The 22747-nt window shown below is 41.0% G+C and overlaps 1 protein-coding gene and 1 long non-coding RNA gene across 3 annotated transcripts in view; one reads left to right on the top strand and one right to left on the bottom strand.

Moving 5' to 3' along the window:
• mybpc2a (myosin binding protein Ca) overlaps nucleotides 1-15386 on the top strand; it is a 36492-nt gene extending 21106 nt beyond the window's left edge. For both annotated transcript variants that reach the window (XM_074695875.1, XM_074695876.1), the window contains 15 exons: nucleotides 815-921; nucleotides 1013-1042; nucleotides 3645-3784; nucleotides 4011-4170; nucleotides 4447-4551; nucleotides 4656-4844; nucleotides 4985-5119; nucleotides 5306-5473; nucleotides 5567-5655; nucleotides 7740-7935; nucleotides 8950-9089; nucleotides 10887-11046; nucleotides 13885-14021; nucleotides 14615-14801; nucleotides 15008-15386. In XM_074695875.1, coding sequence (XP_074551976.1) covers nucleotides 815-921; nucleotides 1013-1042; nucleotides 3645-3784; nucleotides 4011-4170; nucleotides 4447-4551; nucleotides 4656-4844; nucleotides 4985-5119; nucleotides 5306-5473; nucleotides 5567-5655; nucleotides 7740-7935; nucleotides 8950-9089; nucleotides 10887-11046; nucleotides 13885-14021; nucleotides 14615-14801; nucleotides 15008-15042 — 1978 coding nt within the window. In that variant the 3' untranslated portion in view covers nucleotides 15043-15386. The remainder of the gene's footprint in view (nucleotides 1-814; nucleotides 922-1012; nucleotides 1043-3644; nucleotides 3785-4010; nucleotides 4171-4446; nucleotides 4552-4655; nucleotides 4845-4984; nucleotides 5120-5305; nucleotides 5474-5566; nucleotides 5656-7739; nucleotides 7936-8949; nucleotides 9090-10886; nucleotides 11047-13884; nucleotides 14022-14614; nucleotides 14802-15007) is intronic.
• Nucleotides 59-17310, bottom strand: LOC141809065 (uncharacterized). Its single transcript, XR_012599980.1, has 4 exons — nucleotides 17125-17310; nucleotides 14915-15007; nucleotides 3605-5743; nucleotides 59-917 (listed from the first exon to the last, which is right to left on the bottom strand). It is a non-coding gene; the product is annotated as an uncharacterized LOC141809065 (long non-coding RNA).
• Nucleotides 17311-22747: the final 5437 nt, after the last annotated feature.

Here is a 22747-nt window from a genome sequence, read left to right as displayed (position 1 = left end):
CACTTCTTCCTTATCCCATTTGAAACAATTCCTGAACATTTCATCAAGATCTGTTTGTTACTTTTTGAGTTATGTTGTTCACAGATGGACAAACAAACTCTCCCAATATGAAGTATTTCTTTTGCAAGGAATGAAAAAATCCTTCAATAATGCTGTGATCCATCTGAATTTGCCTACTGCTAGATTACATTGAACATACAGTTCCACCTATGGTGAAATCTCACAGTTGTTACCTTTATTGTGATACCAAAGTAATGCACACAGAGCTGTATTTGCAGTGATATACCGTCTTTATTCTGAGTATGTCAATTTCAAACAGGAGTCTCAAAAACGGGCTCAGGGAAGAAAAGGTTAAACATAAGGATCTAATAAAGTTTTCTTAAACTTTCTTCAGAGCTGTTATGTGAAGCTGCACATTCACACAGACTCATAAAATCATCAACTCTAAGCACTGTCTGCCACATGGCCTGCCAAACTATTACCAAAGGGTTTCTCAGTCGTGTGACCCAATTTCAGGATAGGCTGCAATCTGTAGAGCTCTAACCTCCAAAAACACTCAGACAAACAGTCTCACACACATCGCACACACACTCCCTGAGGTCTGGGGTTTCTCTCAGTAATCCCTCCATCAGAGCCGCCCATGGCAGGAGATATACCGAGGCAACAGCGGTCACACAAGGTGAAAACTATTTAGTATGTTTCTCACTCTGTGATATTGCCTGGTGCAGGATGTTGCCAGGGCAACTGTCTTTTGCATAAGTGTGGGTTACAAAGCGTGTTGTCTTCTTGGTAACATCTGGTAACATGTCCCCAGGACCCACAAGCTGACGATTGATGACGTGAAACCCTCGGACGCTGGGGATTACACCTTCGTCCCTGATGGATACGCACTCTCCCTCTCTGCCAAACTCAACTTCCTGGGTGAGTAGGACAAAATGTGACGTTTATGTAATTTAAAATAAGTTTTTACTTTAACATTTTAAGGGAGAGTAATTCATGTTTTGATTTTCAGAGATCAAGATCGACTATGTTCCAAGACAAGGTGAGCATACTCTTAAATTATATGTGTTTATCGATGTTAAAGAGGCTGTGAGGAGTTTCTAATTGATCTTGAAAAAGTCTCCCTTATAGGTGTATGCCAGATCTTAATCCACTCTTTAAAATGAGATTATCATCAATGACATTAATTATTTGAAATAGGCTACTACTTTGTAGCTTGCCGATTGGGTTGGGCAAGACCAGATTGATTTTCGGCACTTCCCAGTCTCCATGACAGCGCCATGCTGGCTGACAAAGTTTAGAAGAGAGATCTGTGGTTTTTTTTTCTGCTGAAAATAATTTCTGTGATTATTTTTTTTAGTGATGGTGGACACTAGAGCCTAACAGTCAGACAGAAAAAGGACAGAAGAGCAGAAGAAAGTATGAAGGGAGAGTGATAGAGCTCAAGCTAAAGGCTAAAAGGGCGAAACTGTTTGTGATAATGTTGATTCCTACTCACAGTCAGCAGTTATTCTGCAGTGGTCTGTTCAAACTTGAGAGTCTATCAGTAAAATGAAGAGTGAGGTTACGTTAGCTCTGATTGGTAGATGACTAGCAGGACATAGCTAACCAGGATTCACTAATGTTACTCATTACAGACACCTCTCAGAGCACCGGGCTGCCAGCGCTACATATGAACAGCTACTAAACTACTGTACAAACTGACAGTTAGCTTGTTGTCACGTTAGCCTATGGATACGTCGTAGCACTGGGCTGCTAGTAGCGCTACATTTAGCCGGTTGCTGAGGTATAGTTCAAACCTACAACGTTTGCTTGTTGTCATGTTTCAAACAACAACGCTACATAACTGTACTATGAATACCTTACCTTGTCGCATTGTCTCGAACACAGAAAATTTGTTCTAAAACAAACAAATCCCTGGTTCAAAATCACATCTTTACGACAGTTGCTTGAGATTCAAGGCCTGGAGGTTGCAAGGCAGTCCAATCAAAACAGATCCTCCTCATAGCACCTTAAATTTTCATCATATTTATTGCTTTTCAAGACAATTATTTTTTACATTTATTTAGGAATAGATTGAAACAACTCTGACTAGGGATGTAATTTTTTTTTTTTTAACTCAGTTTTCATTCATTTTTCTCATATATGTACATATATACATTTATACACATACATATATACATACATATATACATACACGTTTCTTTTTTTCCTCCTTTTTTTTCTTTTTACAGCTGTACATTTGGATATTAACTGAAACAGAAAACAAATTGACCATCCCAAAGAAAACACATACACAAAAGAATACACATGGTCAAACAAGTACACAAATGATCATAAAAGTAGGAAGGAAATGTAAAGCATGAAAATAAATAAATTAAAAAGAAGTAATCAAATAAAAATGTGGTCATAAAGAAATAAAGTCTAATCCACTCAAAGATATCATGTGTCATGCATCCTTATGACTGTGAGGGAGTGGAAAAGTAGGCGATTTTCCATGCTGGACATGAACACAGCATTTCAAGTTGATCTATTGAGAATAAATATGTTAAATTGAAAAACTCTGTTGTTGTGAACTATGTTAAACTGCATCATCGTATCGTTTCAAATGTGGATGGTACCTATTCCTAGCTCTAGAAAAAGCCCAAGAGAGGGAAAAAGAAAGCTGATGTTAAAATGCATAGAGGGCCAAAATAACCTCGCCACAGGTGCAGCCATTGTAGCAGTTGTGCAGCCAGAGTCTGTGCAGTAGAGGCTATGAGGGATTCTGGGAGAATCTGAGTGGAGCTGGGTGACAAAAATAATAATTATTTTTTCTCTTTCGAGAGTCTAATCACTTCTTGACTCTACCTGCCGACATATTTTACGATCCCCGAAAAAAATACATGAGAACGGCAGCTGTCAATCATCTTTAAACATTACGTAAGGTCTCGTTTTTAACCTCATATAACTTATGAAAAGGAAACTTTTCAGAAAAAAGAGGACTTGGATACAAGACAGCCAAATAATATCTTCAAATCACCACAACAATCGGATGTGAGAAACATTTCTACAAGGTGTAATAATTTTTTAAAGTTTGACCTCAGCCCATCTGGAATGACTGGGGAGATGGATTATTAGACCTATACTGCAGCCAGCCACCAGGGGGAGCAGTTTTTGTGGAGACCTCACTTCGAGCCGAGCAAGCAGACGTCCATTTTTTTTACAGTCTATGGTGACAACATGTTTAATTTTGAAGGAGCCTCTGTTTTTATAATCTTGTACTGATTTTACTCTTTAATACTGTCAGTTGATGCTACAGTTACACACACAGGCAGTAAATTTACAGTTAAATCTAAAAACAGCCACGTCAGCAACATGTAGCCAGAGCTTTCCTATGTTAGTGAGAGAAAAGAAACTGTTTTTTCAAGTCATTAATTATTAACCATCGTTCCTGTTGCTCAACTTGGCTTTGAAACTTTAGGATGGACAGTTTCATGGAGTGAATCAAAGATAAATATAACTCATAGAAATGTTTTAAATTGCAGAGAAATACTCAAACTCTCCTGGACAGGTAATGCAATACAACAGTAAAAGAGTCTTCTCTATCTCCAACCTCACTGACCTCTCTCCTTCTTCTTCTCCACGGATGCTCTCCATGATAGATCCTCCTAAAATACACCTGGACACAAGCGGCGGCGGCAACAAGAACACCATTGTGGTGGTGGCTGGAAACAAACTTCGCTTTGACGTTGAGATCACAGGAGAGCCAGCCCCCACTGTGTGCTGGATGAAAGGAGACAAAGTGAGGAGGAGGAGAAAGGATTCTCACCTCACACACACTCCAAACACGTCACACCTTCTCTACCTTTGTGCGTCAATCTGAGGGTCCAGCTGTTAGTCACTGCCGCACAAAGGAAGAGTAAAACATGCACTTGAGTGGGAAGGTTGAATCATGTCATTGTGGCAGCTGTGGCATCGTCATGCGACACTTTTTTCCTCATCTTCTTCCTCCCCCTGTGGGTCTGTAGGTGGTGGCCGAGGCTGAGGGAAGGGTCCGCGTGGAGACCAGGAAGACCCTGAGCAGCTTCGTAATCGAGGGGGCGGAGAAGGAGGACGAGGGCCTCTACTTCATCACTGTGACTAACCCTGCAGGAGAGGACAAGGCCGAGCTCTTTGTCAAGATCGTGGGTTAGCGCTTTATTTCACCTCTTTATTTCATCTTCTCTCTGACTCCCACGTTTCCTCAACTGGTTTAGGAGAAAAAAATGACACTCAGAGCGAAAATAGACAAACGTAGTGAGTTTTTACCCCATAGTAGCATCTTTGCACAAGATTTTATCAAAGGAGGGAAAATGAAACCACAAAACACGACAGACACTGACAGAGCTCAGGATGAATTTCTGTTTTTCACCTCATTTGAATCCTTCCTCTCTTCCTGTCTCTATCTCTAACCTGCCTCTCCAGATGTGCCCAACCCTCCAGAGAACGTCAAGTGCACATCAGTTGGCGAGGACTGTGCTGTAATCACATGGGACCCTCCTTCATTTGACGGCGGAGTTCCTGTTAAAGGTACCTCTGGATCTAATGCTCACATCTGATGTCTGGGTCTCCAGGGAGAACAGACTCACTGTGTTTCTAATGACTCCTCTGTGCGATGATGTCGCCTCTTAAAGGCTACCTGATGGAGAGGAAAAAGGTCGGCTCGTCCAGATGGACCAAGCTCAACTTTGATGTGTTCGAGTCCACCACGTACGAGGCCAAGAAGATGATTGAAGGCGTGCTCTACGAGATGAGAGTGTTTGCTGTCAACGGCATCGGCATCTCTCAGCCCAGTGAAAACTCAAAGCCCTTCATGCCCATCGGTGCGTTGCCATTTATCATTAGCAGAATGGTTAATTAACACAGGCTTTCCGCACAATGCTCATTTTGACGGAGCTTAACCTGCCTCCCATCCCATTTGCGCTGGGTATTAACGTGTTAATTAGCTCCTGTCCTCTCTCAGCCCCCACCAGTGAGCCCTGTCGTCTCACCGTGGAAGATGTGACAGACTCTACCTGCGCTCTCAAGTGGCGTCCTCCGGAGAAAATCGGAGCGGGCGGCATTGACGGATACATCATCGAGTACTGCAAAGAAGGAAGTAAATACACTCAAAGATATTATCATAGATTATAAAACAATGAATGTGGAGTTTGAAGCTCAAACACTGCAGCTGTGTTTGATCTTGTTGTACTGCTCTGATCCAGATCTGATCTTTCTCAATGCAGCCAACAAAAAGCCAAATTTATACATCCTAGTTTCTTCTCTGTTGCGATTCATTTCTCAGGTGACCAGTGGACTCAAGCCAACCAGGAGTTGGTGGGGAAGAACATGTACAGAGTGAAAGGTCTCCCAGTGGGGGAGAAGATGCTGTTCAGAGTGGTGGCCGTCAACATCGCTGGGCGCAGCCCCCCCGCTGTTCTGCCCCAGGCCGTCACCATCAGAGAGATCATGGGTCGGGGTCATGTTTGGCATCTTATAACTTTGGTGTTAATCAAACAATGACACAGTCTTTCACACTTCTTCTTTGTCGATGTTTTTCCAACAGAGTCCCCGAAGATCCGCGTGCCTCGTCAGCTCAGAACCAAACTCATCTGTCTTGTTGGAGACAAAGTGAACTTGGTCATCCCTTTTCAGGTGAGTTCAAGTCCACCCAGCTTGTTCTTTACGTTTTAGTGTCACTTGCAAAGACCACTTCCAGGCACTTGGACCCCACTTTAGGGCCCTACAGACAGAAAGAGAGAAAGAAAAGAAAATGTTTCAGAGGCACAGTTTTGGCCTTGCTCTAGAAACTTAGGCCATGTCTACTTGTAGCTGGGTATCTGGGAAACCATTCATGTTCTCAAACGTTTGGGCCTGTCGACAACACGAAACCATAGTTTAACGTCACTAAAAACAATGTTTTCTGAAATCTCTGGAAGTTTTTAGCCCTTAGTTGCCTTTGTCAAATGCCACAGCTGAATGATGGGGGTTCATTGTGATTGGCTGGCACGGGTTTTACGTAGACATGCACCGATCGATCGGTTCTTTAATTTTGGTAGATTGGTGATCGGTGATCAGACCATACTTACATATGAAACTGATCTTGTATACCTCCAGAATGGTCTGACAGCCAGCCATTGTTGCTTTTTGCTCTGAGACCTAAAACTCAGGACACTTTATTGGTTGTTTAAGTTTAAAAAGTAAAGATTTTATTATTTCACAGGTATTGTTCAATGATTTTCAATAAAATATGATCGGAAAATTGAAGGTATATGCTGTCAGTTATAAAAAATAAAATAAAAATCAGTATTGGCAGGTCAGGCTTTTTAATGATCCATGATCGGCTAGAAAATTGCGATCGGTGCTCCCCTAGTTTTTCGTCTGAAAAACACTGCCCAGTGTGGGTTTGGTGTGCTTCAAGCCGCACTTATCGGCTGGTTTTCCTGGTATGTGTGGACGAAAGTATTTTTAAGAAAGACTAGGGGGAGATATTTGTTTCCGAAAATGCCCGGCTACGTGTGTACAAAGCCTTAAGCTCTTTTTCCACCAAGTGGTCCGGTATGGATCAGTACAGTTTGGTATGGGCCGGATCTGTAAAGCCCGATCCTGTTTGCACTGTTTCCACAGCCAACTGTGCCCTTCTTGGAAGGAGGCGTGTGAGCCGGATGCCGATAGCTGCATCAGCTACGTATTAGCTTAACAGCATAGCAGCACAACACAGTGTACCCTGATAATTAATCCATCGAAGAAGAAAAACACGACACATTTAACAAAGAGCAACAATGGGAGATATCAGGCAATATGTCTTCTTTGTGATTGGCATGTGGCTCTTTGTTACAAAGCATATCATTACCGCTGTTGCACAGGTGACGATTCTTTTGACCAAGCAACGGACTGCAGTGTTTCTAGCTCCACCTTCTGAGATTGGATATGTAAGTCTGGCACCCCAACAGAAGAGTACCAAAAAGTGGGACGGTAGGGGTCAGCAATTTGGGGACCTGTCCTGGTTTGGTCAAAGGACAGGAGATATCATCTAAAGATTGAGTTTAAATGTGAGGTTTAGGAGGTTTGAAGATTTTTACACAACGGACAAACTTAACTAGATCCATAAGAAACCTCAGGAAGCTTTTATTTGTTTGGAGTTATTGTGAAAAAATAATGTACTCAGGTGTATTTAAGAAAACAACCATAAATACTCAACATTTTCCTTTTTGCTGTGATCTCAAAGAGCTTTTTCTCTTCTCCTGAAATGCAAATCAGATCCTTGTGTTCTGCTGGTTACACAGAGGGCAAGAGCTAAAAGGACACAGGGAGCATTACAGCATTTGACAGCAACCTTCAAAATATGGGAAAAGTAAGAAGAAGCTAACCGTATGTAGCACAGGGGAAACCACTGCTCGGAATAAAAACAGACAAGAAAAAGTGAGCCGTGGCTCTGCGTGCTTTTGAAGATCAGGATGAAAAGCCTGTTCTGAGACGGAGGACGTGGCTACATGATGTTCTCCTGTGAGAACAGAGCATCCGCATCTCTGTCATCTCATCCCAGAGCTGGACAGAAGCAGCTCCGTCTGCTGTGATCACACCCAGGGAAGATGTGGCGTCGAAGCAGCAGAATCTTTTTTTTTTTTAAGACCCGTGTCCGAAAGGGGTCAACGTGTTTATTAATCATTAAAGGATTAGTACGATAAGAGTCTGGATGGTATCATCTCAGGTATTTCTCTCCACTCCTCTGTCTCCAGGGTAAGCCCCGCCCTGTTGTCACCTGGTTCAAAGATGGCGCCCTCCTGGAGGACAAATCGGTGGGAACTCGCACCAGTGAGCTGGACACCATCCTCTTCATCCGCTCTGCAGAGAGAACCAACTCAGGGAAATACACGCTCACGGTTCAGATCGAGAACATGTCCGACAGCGCCGACATCCACATCCAGGTCGTAGGTCAGTACGATGTCACCAGCGACACCTCTGTGCTCCTGTTGCATGTGCGTTAACACAGATTAGGAGTAGGCACGTCGTGGTTAATCACCTGTTTGGAAGAGGATGAAGGGTTAAGCTCAAATTGGTGACATGTCGGGGCTTTTTCCAATGATGATAAATCCTAATTTCAAACTCCTCAGGATCTGTGACTCAAGCAGCAAATCATCAAAGCGCTGATTCCTCCCTCTCTAGCAATAATCCTTTCCTCTACCGCATCACCGCCGTGGTCGCCAGCTCATTCCCCGCTCACAGCTCGTCTCCAGGGTCAGGCCGCTCTGTGGATTATTTAGCGGGGGGCTCTGCTGGGATTATTTGTGTGTAGCCTGGGATTAGTTTGGGATTTTTAGGGCTACTCTGTCACTTTCCTCTGCTGAGAAGGTTGAGCTAATGAGAGGCTGATGTGTCACCGTGCCGTTTCAGCAGGAGACAGTACAGGAAGGATTAACGGGAGACAACAGAGGCGCTGCTTGCTGTTTGTACTGTACTCCACAGAGGAGAGCACGCAGGGGGAGATTAATGACAAATACATTACTGTGTTGTACAGTATTTCCCTCCTGTGCTTTGTGTAGAGGCGACCACACAGAAAGATGGATGATAAACACTCTGCATTCTTCTGCTTGCTAATCCCAGAGCACAAAGAATACTATTTCTCAGTGAGTCACTTCTTTGCCAACACAGTTTTCCTAGAAAGGCATTCAGCTGTCTCCGCCTCTCCTTGAACCTTTGTCTTTTAGTCTGCTAATCCGTCAATCTTTGCCAAATCTCCACCGCTGCAAGCGTCGATTTCTTCCTCGTGGTTTGACTTTCCTGCTCCAGATCTGTTCACAAGTCTCCTCCTCTCTCTTTTACTCTCTTTCTGTCTCTTTCTGTATCGCTGAAAGCCGAAACGTCCATCAAAGCAGAGAGAAGTCAGTCATCTTAACAAGATTCCTATCCTCTCATGTTCAAAGTTTAACGTTTAACCCCCTCCAACAGATAAACCTGGCCCACCTATCGCTGTGCAAGTCACAGACATCTGGGGTTTCAACGCTGCGCTGGAGTGGAAGCCACCAAAAGATGACGGCAACTGTGAGATCACTGGCTACACCATTCAGAAAGCTGACATGAAGACGAAGGTACGACAAGAATAATCCAGATTAGAAATATAGAGATATTATTTCATTTAGATTTAAGTGACTCAGTAAATCTCAGAAAACTTTTACAGAGCTCAGCGTTGAGCCAGAACTATCAATAACATTACATACGTAAATTAGCCTCACAGAATTATTATCTAAGTCATATCACAAAGTTTACAATAAACAAGAAACATCAAATACTTATTTTATTTTTTCTAACATTTTTATTTTTTATTTGTCTTTTATTTGCCAATTATAAAATTATGTTTTTACTTATTTATTCTATTTAAATTTCTTTGACCTTGGCAGTCATACTATGCCTCACAAAGAAATAATTCAATTTAATAATTTGATTTAAATGTCTATAATATGTAACTTACACTATTATGCTTTTAGGCTAATGATATAAAATCTGGGGAGGTAGACTTATATATCGTGTTTCCAACATCATGTCCCAGAGTGCGGTTTCCTTCCAATAACATGTTTTCAGAAATCAAGTTTGAAGCATAAAGAACAAAAACATCACAATCCAGACTACACGTACAATGAAAACTTGCCATCACGATTTTTACATTTTTATTTCTTTTTATGTTTTAGCATTTAGCTCATGTTTTAGCCTTCAGTTGTGTCTTAGTCCTCTGTTTGTGTTTTAGCTTTGACCTCATGTCTTAGCTTTTAGCCTGTGTTTTGGCCTTTAGCTTGTGTTCTAGCTTTTAGCTTGTGTATTAGCCTTCTGCTCATGTATTAGCCTTAAGCTCATATTTTAGCCTTTGGCTCATGTTTTAGTGTTAAACTCATGATTTAGCCTTTGGCTCATGTTTTAGCCTCCAGCTTGTGGTTGAGCTTAAAGCTTGGTGTTTTAGCCTTTAGCTCATGTTTTAGCCTCTAGCTCATGTTTTAGCCTTAAGCTCATGTTTTAGCCTGTAGCTAATGTTTTAACCTTTAGGCCATGTTTTGGCCTTTAGCTCATGGGTTAGCTTTTAGCAATGTTTCGTAGCCTTTAGCTCATGTTCTAGCGTTAAGCACATGTTTTAGCATATAGCACATGTTTTAGCATTTGGCTCATGTTTTAGCCTTTAGTTGTGTCTTAGCCTTCTGTCAGTATTTTAGCTTTGAGCTTATGTTTTAGCTTCTAGCTCATGTCTTAGTGTTGAGCTTATATTTTAGCATTATCTCATGCTTTAGCCTTTAGCTCACATTTAAGGCTTTAGCTCATTTTTTAAGGTATTAGCTGAAGTCATAGCTTTTAGAATGTGTTTTAGCCCTTTGTTTGAGTCTTAGCGATTAGCTCACATTGGGCCCTCTGTGTTTTAGCCTCCTGTGTCATCCATCACTATAAAATTAATCACAGAAATCAATTTTTTTAGCAGAGAAAAACACAGATCTCTTGTCTCACTGCCTCTCCCTGTTTTCAGCTTTTTTTCAGCATTTTACTCCTCTAATGTCATCAAAAGCTATTTTTATTTTGCACTGTGTGGTTTTTTTTTTGTACTTAATTTTCTATACTGCAACAAATGCAGTGTTTTGCAGCACTCAGTAAAAAGCTGTTCATTTCCTACATCCATAAGCACAAAGTCGACGTTCAGGAGGGCTCAGAGTTAAAGCTTCTGACAGATTCGTCACAGGACTGCAGAGCCTCAGTACAGCGTCACGGTTATTACGCTGTATGAATCGACAGAGAGGTGGACTAGAGGAACATGTGTGCTGTGGGTTGAAGATTCTTCAGCGTGTATAGGTTTCAGTGTAAGCCTCTTTGAACCTCTCCCTCCTTCCTCCTATCTGCTTCTCTCATGTCAGGAGTGGTTCACGGTCTATGAGCACAATCGCAGGCCCAGCTGCACTGTGTCTGACCTGGTCATGGGGAACGAGTATTCCTTTCGAGTGTACAGCGAAAACATCTGTGGCCTCAGCAACGAGCCTGGCATCAGCAAGAACACCGCCATCATTTCCAAAACAGGTAATAAAGTCCCCGCAGAGTGGAGCGGAGGAGAGCAGACTGTGACATGATCGTATTTCTTTCGATGCCAAAGACCATCTGAGAGCGCTCAGTCCTAACATAAAGGAACATTATGGTATATTATGGGTCTGGTGCTGAGGAAGATTACATAATAAAACTGAAAAACGGAGCTCACACGTGAGTTTAGGACAGGAAATAATAACCTAAACATGATTTACACAAGAATCAATTTCCCTGATTACTGTGGATAGAAATAATCTTCTACAGAGTGTTAAATAATATTTAATACTGGCTGCGGATTATGGAAACAACCGGGCTGGGAAATTAACACCTGCCACCAGCCAAATGCTGCTACTGTTGTTGTTGTGTTGTTGTATTTGCTTACTCTACCAGAGGATTTGGCCGCCAACCAGCCAATCTCCCCCGTGTTCCAAGCTGCAGTCTGGCCGGTTAAATCACGGCGATAGCTGTGGGGAGTTTCAGCCACATATCACAGCGAAGCAAGAGTCAGATGTCTGTCTCCAAATCTTAATCTGCAACTTGAAAGAGTTTGCTCCTTCAACAGGATGAGGAGCTGAAAGAGATAAACGTGGATTTCATGACTATCATTTCAGCTAATGCTCAGCAGACTTCTTCATCAGACTCGACTTAAAAACGGAAACAGAATCAGGCAGACATGTTCGCTGTGAGTTAAACGAAGATGTGTTGATTAGACACTGAACACTGACCATGTCACACTTTTACCATACATGTTCAACTGTTTAAGCATCATCACAGGTAGCTGAGCCTACATTCTGATGTTTCCACAGATTACAAGGACTTTTTCAAGCAGATACTGCAGCAAACACAAATTTCTTAATTTTTTTTCAGTTGTTTTTGCAAATTAGTGATTTAAATGTTTGGTTTATTCACACCTAAAAAGTTCATATTTATATAAATGTTCCATATTTCTGACTTTGAGGTTGGTCTACAACAAAAAGCATTAAAAAACGTTAAGTTATTATTCCAAGCCAGTGACATAAATACCAGTATCTGAACCAATTTCACAAGTGTTTTGTATTTTTTATGACACCAGAATGGTACAAATAGAGCTTGTAGATGCAGAAATGTACTCCTTAATTTTTTTTTTTTTTTTTTTTTTTAGTAGAGACCCAAAAAAAGAAGAGGGCAGGGGTTAAAGGGTTAAGAAGTATCATTTTAGAGTATGTTTAAAATATTTCATTTCTGAACTTGATAACAGAGGTTTTGTTGACATCAGTGTTTTTTCTTTATTGTTGGGTCAGTTGGTTTAAAATCAATTTAAATGTCATTTTTTACAGTGTAGTAGACTGATAAAATCATTATCGTTGCAAATAATTTGCGAGATATTGGATTTTTTATGGGAAACATTGGTTACACCAATCAGCATTTAACAGTTCCACGTCTTTCACTCATGTGCGACATTTGTTTTGCAAGTTGCAGTTGTGTTGTCCTCCTCCTCTACTGTCACATTGACCCAATGCTGCCACCTATTTATCTCAATTATCTCAATATCCATCTCAATTACTGGATGCATGTTATGTTAGGGATGTTCCAATCTGATACACTGATCGGTAGCGGCCCCTGATATGGCCATTTTTGGAGGATCAGATAGCATCAGATTTTGTTACATGATCAGGACCGATCCAGTTTGCACGTCTTTTCGGCACCGTCACGCTTTACGGCTGCTGTAAATCAAACCATGTTGCCAACATGTCCACCGTGTGGGACTACTTCTCTTTGCAAAGCAACGACAGTAAAACAGCATCTTGCAACATTTATAAAGTGAGTTTTCCTTGAGGAGGTACCAACAGGGCTCACTTTAATACAACAAATATGATTTATCATTTACAGCAGAATCGCCTAATGGAGAATGAGGTTTATCACAGAAGGGTATTGGATCAGTATCAGCAAAACATCATGAAAAAATTGGATCGGATTGGAAGTCTTTGCTGGCTTCCTGTGCGTTTAGGATTGATTTTAAAATTTTAGTATTCATGTTTTAGCCTCTAAACAGGTTGGCACCTCCCTATCTTTCTGACATTTAAAACCCCATACTTTATATCGGACTATCAGATCTTCTGATTGGTGTCTCTGACTGCCCCAAGGTCAAAGTTGAAGCTCAAGGGTGATTGAGTCTTCTCAGTAGCTGCATCAAAGCTCTGGAAAGCTCTTTCTCATCATGTTAGTGTCCCTCTCTCTGCCTGTCTTTAAGTCAAACTTAAAACATACCATTGCTCCCTGGTTTTTAGCTCTGATTGAGAATCTGGCTTTTAACCCTTTTCTGTTTTTTTTAATCCATTTATGTCCTCCAGTTTTTACTTTTTTTGTGCATCTGTGTTTTATATTTCTTTATTTTTTAATTTTACTTTACAGAACTTTGGTAACATTTTGTTTTTAAGTGTGATTTATAAATAAACTTGGACTGGATTCACAGGCCACAATTGGTGAAAACTTTTATACTTCACTGTTTTTGTCTGTGTCAAGTATAAGTTTCTCCTGCTGATCCAGAAGTTCTCACACAGCCACAGACTCTACTTTTCATGAAAAATTCAAAAGTAATCAACCTTTAAAAATAGAAACCCGTGATAAAAAAAAGTCCTGTGACCTTGTTTACTGTTTGTGGTGTTTAGATTAACAGTTTTACAGATGTGTCTTACGTAAGGCGGCCTGCAGGGGAATGTTTTGCGTGACCCGAGGGAGTTTGACGGTGAAACGCTTCGAAAGGCAGAGGGCAGAACTAAAAGAGTGGTCTCCTGGAGGAGAGCTGTGTGGGTTTTACTGATTTGAATCTCACATGTTTTTTTTCCATCTGTGCAGGTTTGGACTCTAAATCGAAACCCTTCAAGGAGAAGGACATTAAGTGTTCCCCGAAGTTCACAGCGCCCCTTGTGGACAGAAGTGTGGTTGCTGGTTACACCACCGCGATCAGCTGTGCTGTCCGAGGCCACCCCAAGGTACTCAACCTTTAGGTTAAGATTTCTGTGGAAGTTTGAGTTAATTTTTGTACATTTCTCTAAATTTTAGCCTCTAACTGCTGCAGAATGAAAACAGAAAGATGAGAAACAAAGAGCGTAACTTGATTTAAAAATAGAGGACAGTTTAGTGTGCTGCAGATTTCTGACATTTAGCCTTGGGAAAATGTCCTGGCTGCGTCTCACGAAGAGCAAACTATACACTACTTAGTGCAGCAGCATCCATCCAGCCTCCACTTTACCTGTGCTGGCCCCTGTTAGCGTTGCTGCGAGGGCATGCTGCACACATTTCACGCTTTGTGTTCTGAGAGCCAGCGTACGAGTTTGGGGAGTCAAAGCGCGAGTCGAGAACAGTCAGAGAATTTTGATGCCTGTGCAGCAGGAGTGTATTTTTATGTCTGAAGCCAGAACGAGCTGGAGCACAAAGATCTTTGAACGCACACCTTTTTTTTTTTTCCTCTAACCTCGCCAAATCAGCAAAGATTTGTCGAGATGAAATGTTGACCCAGTTTCACCTCCTCCCTCTGCGTTTCTCTCCCTGCTTCTCTTTTTCCTGTTTCCCCCCTCCAACACAGCCTAAGATCATTTGGATGAAGAACAACATGATCATCGGCGAAGACCCGAAGTATTTAATGATGAACAAACAGGGCGTGTTGACTCTGAATATCCGGAAGCCGGGCCTGTTTGACGGAGGCAGATACTCCTGCAGGGCGGTCAACGATCTGGGGCAGGACGAGGTGGAGTGCAAGCTGGAGGTTCGAGGTATGCTGATGTCAGAAGTTGGATTATTTAAGCAGGAGAAGTTTCTGTCTTCAGTGAAGCTCAGTGTGACAAATCTCCATCTTTGAAATTCTAGCAAGCTCGAAATAAATCACCTTATTTTATCTGTGGACTGGAGACGACTCTGAATGCAGCAGCTTGGTCCACTGGCCTCACATGCTGATTTCCTTTCCTCTGTCTCTCCCCAGCTGTTCAAGAGAAAGGAGAGCAGGCGAAGAAATGAGCGACAGCCGGAAACAGCCGAGGATACAGTCGAACAGGAATAGTAATGGATTATGTATAACTGGATAGTCATGAATAAATATGATTAGAATAGATCACTGGTGAAGCTCTAAAGCCAATCCCCCTGCTCTACCCTCTTTCCTTCTACATGCTTTGCCTCCCAGCGCTGCTATGACAAATGCCACCTCAGTAATACGCCGTAAATTCTTCCAGCAGGCTGCCACCTTGTCACATCCTAAGTGAGAGAAGCTGCAGAGGAGTGTAGTAGCACTGCCCTGCTGTTACCACACACAGATGGATCCCTCTTATCTGTGAAGTGGACCTGTCTCTGAACACACTTATAAAACAGCCTTTCATCCATTACGGCTCCCCGTGTTGTCTGTTTTGTGTCTGGGACGTTTTTATAGTTTGGGATGAATTTATGGCGGTGATGCAGCTGGAGGCTGTGAAACCTCCGCAGTGTGACCGAGCCGCTGCACACCTCTGCTTCCTGTGATGTTTGAGCAGGGACCCCCGTCAGCCCCGAGATGATTCAATGGAGGGAGATCACTATTCAGCCGAGCATGGCTGACATCACCGAGGCAGCGGGAGGAAAGGGTTCACAGATACAGACCTCCTGTACACACACACGGGGCACTCATGTTCACTTACAGACACACTTGGTAGAAGTAGGAACTTGAGTTTTAAAAGTACAACTCTACTGCAATATTATATCACAATTAGGGATAGATACCTTTCACATTTGAAAGGATATGGTACCAGTGCCTGGCAATAGATATCGTTACTCAACGGTACCAATTTTGGTACTTTTTTGCAATTCTCGTGGTTGAAAATATACATTTCTTTAATAATGAAATATACATTTTTTTCAATTTAAAACATTAATTCTTCAATGTATAACCTTGCAATGCTGTGTTCATGTTCAGCATGGAAAATCGCCTACTTTTCCACTCCCTCACAGTCACAAGGATGCATTTAGGTACCCAAACATGGTACCCTTTGATTTTACATAAATCAGTACCCGGTACTTTTGACAGAATTTTTTCGGTACCTATAAAAAATACTAATTCAGTACCCATCCCTAATCACAATTTAATACAATCTCTTCATAGGATATGATCACAATACAGTTGGTCACAATGATTGTCCAAAATTATCACAATGCTTCTGTGAACGTTCAACACTATCACGATGTCATCGTCACAACTCAATAGTAGCAAAACAACATGTCGCATTACCAAAACATTCACTTTAACGTGTTAATTAAATTGATTAATTACACCACAAATTGAAATGTAATAAAAAATAATGTAATATTCTCGTTTTGAAGACATACTTTTTTAGAACCCGTTCATCTCGATCCTCCATGATCTCCGCCTCAGTTGGAGCGTGAACTTTTCTGACTTGCAGCGTCTCTCTATGCCTCTGTCATCTCTCATCTTCTCCTCATATCTATGCTGAGCTCTCATCCAAAGAGCACAACGCTCTCACCCACAGTAGTTTACGAGCATGGTTTTGATTGACAAGCTCCACCAGACCCCGCCTCCCCATTTGGAAAAATACATTTTACTTCTATAGACGCAGTAAGTTTTGTAATGTCAAAAGAGTTTAAATTCTTAAATGGAGCTTAAGAGATTAAAACGCGATTAATTAGATTAATTAATTACAAATCCTGCAATTAATTCGATTAATTTTTTAATCACCTGACAGCACTAATTGCAGTATTTTGTCATTATACAAAATATAATTATATCTCTAGACCAGTAAAATATATCACAATACCTCTGTAACATTGTGAGATAGAGCCGTTTTCACCATATGTGTATGTAACTCCACCATAAATGGTTGGATTGCTTTGCAAAACAATACAAGACAAGGTCACCATCATTTCTGACAGATGTAAAATTACGATCCAGATCCTGGCAATATTCTGGATACTAAGATCAGGAATATAAAAAATGTACTGGGTCATCATAATTTTCAATACTGTCAGGAAACAAATTAATGTACAAACAAATGTACACCAAAGTGTATCAGACAGTCTGCTGAAAGGGAGTATAACATTAAAGTCGGACTATCTTACCTGACTAATGTAGCACGCAGCATTCCAGCTCTGAACCCATCTCTGAGTATTTTATCGATCCCTTCGACAGATTATCATGCGACACCTCCTAAATGGAAGAAAAAGAAAAGTATCATGGGTTGTCTCAAGAAAGTATTAGACATAAAGTTAATTATTTCTGCTGTATAGTGTGTACATTTGTGAAGCGTAGCATTGGAGGGTAATTGTGTGATAGCCTCATTAGTTATGGCACATTGAGCTCACACTGAACATATTAATAATGTTGTAGCTATTAGCAGATATTTGAAATAATGAAACTTGTAGATAAAAGTGATGCAGCCTCTTCAGTTTGGGGTTTTAATTTGTCTTTGCAATGAAACTTTAATAATGTACAACAAATAGATCAATACTGGGGGACTGTCTCTGCACAGTTTTACCACACAGATTTTCACAAAGTGATTCTGAATTAATTTCCTCCTCCTCTAACTCTCACCGTCTCTGCGCTCTTACTCTACACTCCCAGAGCTGTGACCTATAGTGGTAGGCCTTTACAGATACATGGCTTACACTCATGCACATGCAAACACAAACACACACTCTATATCAGGGTCTCATTAGCATCACACACTAGAGACTAATTAATGCACCCATCAACACTGCCCTAATTAGCTCTCCCACGTCATTACTGAGCAAACGAATTACCGCTAATTTACACACCCGCAAAACAAACACAGCACCGTCTCTGCTGGGAGAGTCCGCCGCCTCTCGCCTCGCACACCAAATTAAAGCCTCACCGATGTGCTGCAAACCCAGACTGGAGTCCCTGGTGACCCCCCTCCATCACACACACACACACACAAACACACACACAGACGCCTAACTTTACCAGACCATGCAACACAGACTGGTTAGTGAAAGATCAACTTGAAGTTCAGCTTCAGCACATCAGATGATGACTGCATCTTCTTCCTCCTGGTTTACTCTCAAGAGACTGACCACACCGTGTCCAGGTCTTCTGTCTGTCCAGCAGAGGGGGTCATAGCACAGGGACAAAGACCAGGACTAAAACTGACCATCATTAGGCCTTTGGTGTCACCATGAGTGGCAGGTTATTACTTTCCTCATGCATCTCTGTAAAACATGGGGGATAATCCTGACTCATGGTACTCCTGTGAAACACCAGGCACTCCTGAGCACAAAAAGATTGCTTTCCGTCTTTACACCGCTGCATGTTGCTGAAAATGAGCTGAAATAGGGTGAGGGCATAAAAGCCAAGATAAAGCAGGGAAAATCCTCCAGATACCTGAAAGTAGGCCACAATCGGTTGCACAGTAGACCTGCAGTGCAGCATAAAACTTAAATCTCGAGCCCTGTCGAGCTGTAAATTACACTGAGAGTGTGTGGATTATGCGAGGTGTTGATCTAATCTTATTGTCAGTGAACCCATGACACAGCGTGATGTGTTTCTCCTCTGACTGACACATGAAAGCGCCGCTGACGATTCACCACACGCTCCTTTGCATGGCAGTCATATTTCTCTTTAGGAGGGGGGGGTGAAGGTTGCAGATCTGTCAGGAAAAACAGCGTGTAACCTCCCTGCTGCACCTGAGCTTTACCCTCCATTTCCCACTGTCAGTGATGTTCAGTTGCTAAGCAATCAAACTAATTGTATCTGCTGGCATCATCCGCCAGCCTCATGAAACTTTCACAACATGAGAAGGTGCACAATGCTGCCGTCAGGGTCTGTGGGCTTCTCCGAGTGTAACGCAGGATAAAAAATAAAAAAGAGCATTTTGTTTCCTCCTCATTCCCTGTGACACACCTTAAGGCTCTTTAAGTTTGTGATGCCTGGATGAATTATTAATGAGGGAGCATTGCAGAGCAGGAGTAAACCACCAGCTTCCCACTCCTCTCCCAGCGTACTGTATCTTCTTGTGCTGTCTCTCCAATATTAGAACAGGCCTCAGACGAGACAAAAGAGAGTGACAAGACGAGTCGCAGCGCCAGGCGAAAGGGAGACGGGGCTCTGATTCGTCTGCATGTGTGTGAGAACAGAAAGACAAGAGAGACAGAAACAGAGCTCCTGAACAGTAGGATGGAGGGAACTATAATTATGCGAGTAATTATACATGAAATCACAGACTTGGAGGGAGAGGGAGAAGGAGCACTGGAGGGAAAGAATCTTGCAGTGAGTCTCATCCATGTAATTACAGGATGAGATTTAAATGAAAGAGATGGAGAGCGCTCACATATGCAGGAACATCCACCTTATTTCAGCCTCACTCAGACCACCTGACTGCAGCTCTCACTCCTGCTGTCTTCATCTTCTGTGTCCTTTACTCGTTGCCATGGTATGATCTACGGAGTGCCCCTGGTGGCCTTTCTATTGATTAAAGAGCCCAAACCCTCCCTGAGCTCTCGACCTATATAATGAGCACAATGTATCTGAGGGGGGGCGGGAGGTTGGGAGGCGTTGAGACTCAGAGCTGCTCTTACATTTCACAATAATGACAACTTCATGACTGCATGTGGTGGAGGGACACAGAGCGTCTGTCGCTGGAGGAAGCAGGTTTTCAGCTTCTGTTTGTGCAAAAAACAAAATTCAACAAAAGGTCCAAAGTTTCTTGTCTTTGTCTGACTCTTACTCTAAAGAAGAAGAAGATGGCGTCTTGTAAGTCGTGTCTATCTGTAGAGAGTTTCAGTCTTTCCCTTTAGGAAACTTCTTCCCCTCCACGTTTGCTATGACATCCATTTTCTGCTGATTAACACAGTCCAAGTCAGAGGGGATGCAGGCCCAGTAATTAAGCCCCTCTCGCTCCAACTACGTCCTCCAACTCTCGGTGTTTCCAGAGCACCCTGAGGCTTTCCCGGGCCAGGTGGGAGAAATAATCCTTTCTCTGGTGTCCTATGTGTTCTTTTTTGGCACCACCCAGTCAGACGTGAAGGAGAAACCTCCTCAGTAAGGCGCCAAGAAGCAGAGCTCAGTCTGTTAAAGGTTTGTTTTTAGATTTCTCTCTGACATCCTAATAAGTCTCTTTTATGTGCACAATGCCAAACACAACCAGGAAAAAACAGTCAATCATTAGATTAATCAGCAGATTCACTTTCACATTAGTAGGACAGATTAAGGCCATGTTAAAAAAAAATAAAAAATAAAAAATTTCATTTTCAGAAATTAACTTTATTCTCGTTAATTTATTAAATTAATCTTGAATATCTTTTTTATTATTTTATGAGATTAATCTTGTAAATTGATGTCTTGATTCTTGTAAAATCAGAATTCATTCTTACACATTTACAGCTTTATTCTCAAAAAACTATGAGATTTATCACGTAGATTAACAACTTTTCTCTATTAATAAATACTATTATTCTTTTAAAATAATATCATTCTTTTAAATTAACAATTTTATATTTGAAAAACTATGACATTGTTCTTGTAAATTCATGACTTCATTCTTAAAAATGTATGAGATCAGTCTCTTAAATTTATGAGATTAATCACGTAAAAATAATGACTTAATTCTTGTAGTTTAACAACTTAAGTCTTGTTTATTATTTACATTACTCTCATAAATTAACAATTTTATTTTCATGAATAAATGACTTTTTTCTTGTACATTTGTAAAAAAAAAACTCCTACGAATCAAAATTTTTGATCTCTAAAATTATTTTTTAATCAATCTAAATTTATTTATACTTTTAATTTGTTTTAATCTAATCTTATTTTATTTTATTTTATTTTTAATTTTATTACAATTACTTTATTTTATTTTATTGTATATATATATATATATTTTTTTTTTCATTTTATATAATTTTTTTCTTTTTTTTATCTTATTTTATTGGATGTGGCCCCAAGCCACCATCAAACCTAAGCTACTTCCTCTCATCTTTTACATTTTGAATGATAAACTAAATTATTTTTCCAACAATATTTTCATTACACACTGAAGACAGACAAGAAAAAACATTGATTTTTCTACTCCCCTGACTTTGTTGTACTCTTCTAGCCATTAAAAGGAAAAAAAAAAAAAAAAAAAAGGTGTAGCAGCACAGCTGCAAACTCCAGTCTGAAACGTAGAGCAGAAGCTGAAAACTGCAGTTCCTTCAGTGTCCACTAGAGGCTGGCTGCAGAAATACCAAAAGACCTCATATACACCCATTCAAACATTTCTCCATCAGCTCAAACGTTACAGGAAGTAAATATTTGTCATAATGTGATTAATCTAAAAAAGCTAAAAGTAATTTGAGACTTTCTTACTGACCTTTCTTAATACAGGTATTATCCTTAAGTGCTCTTCCTTTAATATCTGCTGGATTAAAACATTTATACACTCCATTTATTGATATCATGCAGAGAGGTGAAGAAGGCTGTCATGGTGATTACTGGATTACAGATTACGGGACCCTTTTGTACTTTCGAGATGCTGTACTGCATAAGCGGGTTTATGCAGTAAAAAACAAACAGAAGGTTCCGGTTAGTGCTCTGTGTGGGTGAATACATGCATGCATATGTGTGTAGGTGTTTAATGTGTTGGCACACACAAATAAGACACACGCTGTGTATGTAGATCCATCTGCGTAGTGTGAAAGGGAAATCATGGGAGCATATGCAAAATGTGACAAACTGATAGTAAAGACAGTTTGGTCGACTTGGGAGGCTGGCTGCTATGTATGAAATGAACAAATCTGGCACAGATATCACATGTTATTAACTCCTGATTAACACCAAAGATTTATCAACATGAGAGCAGATGCAGAGATGGTTAAAGTGATGCAATGTGCAAAAAATCTGGTCGGATCATTTTCCTTTCTTTTCATTTTTAGTGAAACTCAAAGATTCTGTCACTCCAGCGTTAGTTAAACTCTAAGACCCATAAGAGGACAGTATTTACAGGCAGTAATGAAGCGGCCTGATGTCTGATGATTGATCTGTATGGACATGCTACAGTCAAGGACCATGAAGCCTTTTTCAAATGGCAAATGCAGCCTCAGGTGCAAACAGTGCTCAGTCACAATGTGTGCACACTCCATTAGACAGCACTGCAGCCTCACACACAGATACACACACACACACACACACAGATACACACACACACACACACACACACACACACACACACACACACACACACACACACACACACACACACACACACACACACACACACACACACACACACACACAGCAAATACATGGCTAAGACTAAGACTGCAGATAAACTGTCACCACATCATTCATCATCCCTGAGTGTCTGTCAGATTTGTAGAGGTACGCAGAAAGGTGTGGACAGAAACAATGGTTATAAAAAAATTAAATAAGCAATTTCATTTTTTATTGTAATGATAGAAGACTAGAAGAGCCTTTTTAAGCCTTAGCAGACAAAATCTTACTTACATATGCAACTTTTGTCTGCAGAGCCATCAGGAGATGCTTGATACATTTATTGTACGACGCAAGTTAATTTTATTAATAGATGGATGGAAACTGTGGGAGGAGCAAAAGAACTAAAACATTTTACTGAAATAAAAAGATACATAATTAAAATGATTCAAAAAGATTTTTATGTAAAATTGGAGACTCAGTCGTTTAAAGATGCTATGAGAAGGATCTGTTTTAGTTGCACTCCCTCGACACCTT

Source organism: Halichoeres trimaculatus, unplaced genomic scaffold (genome assembly GCF_033239565.1).
Source record: "Halichoeres trimaculatus isolate MK-OKI-2021-1 unplaced genomic scaffold, fHalTri1.1 fHalTri1_scaffold_20, whole genome shotgun sequence".
In the NCBI taxonomy this organism is placed as follows: Eukaryota; Metazoa; Chordata; class Actinopteri; order Labriformes; family Labridae; genus Halichoeres; species Halichoeres trimaculatus.
Note: the sequence above shows the minus strand (reverse complement) of the source record. Positions and strands in the feature narration are given on the sequence as shown.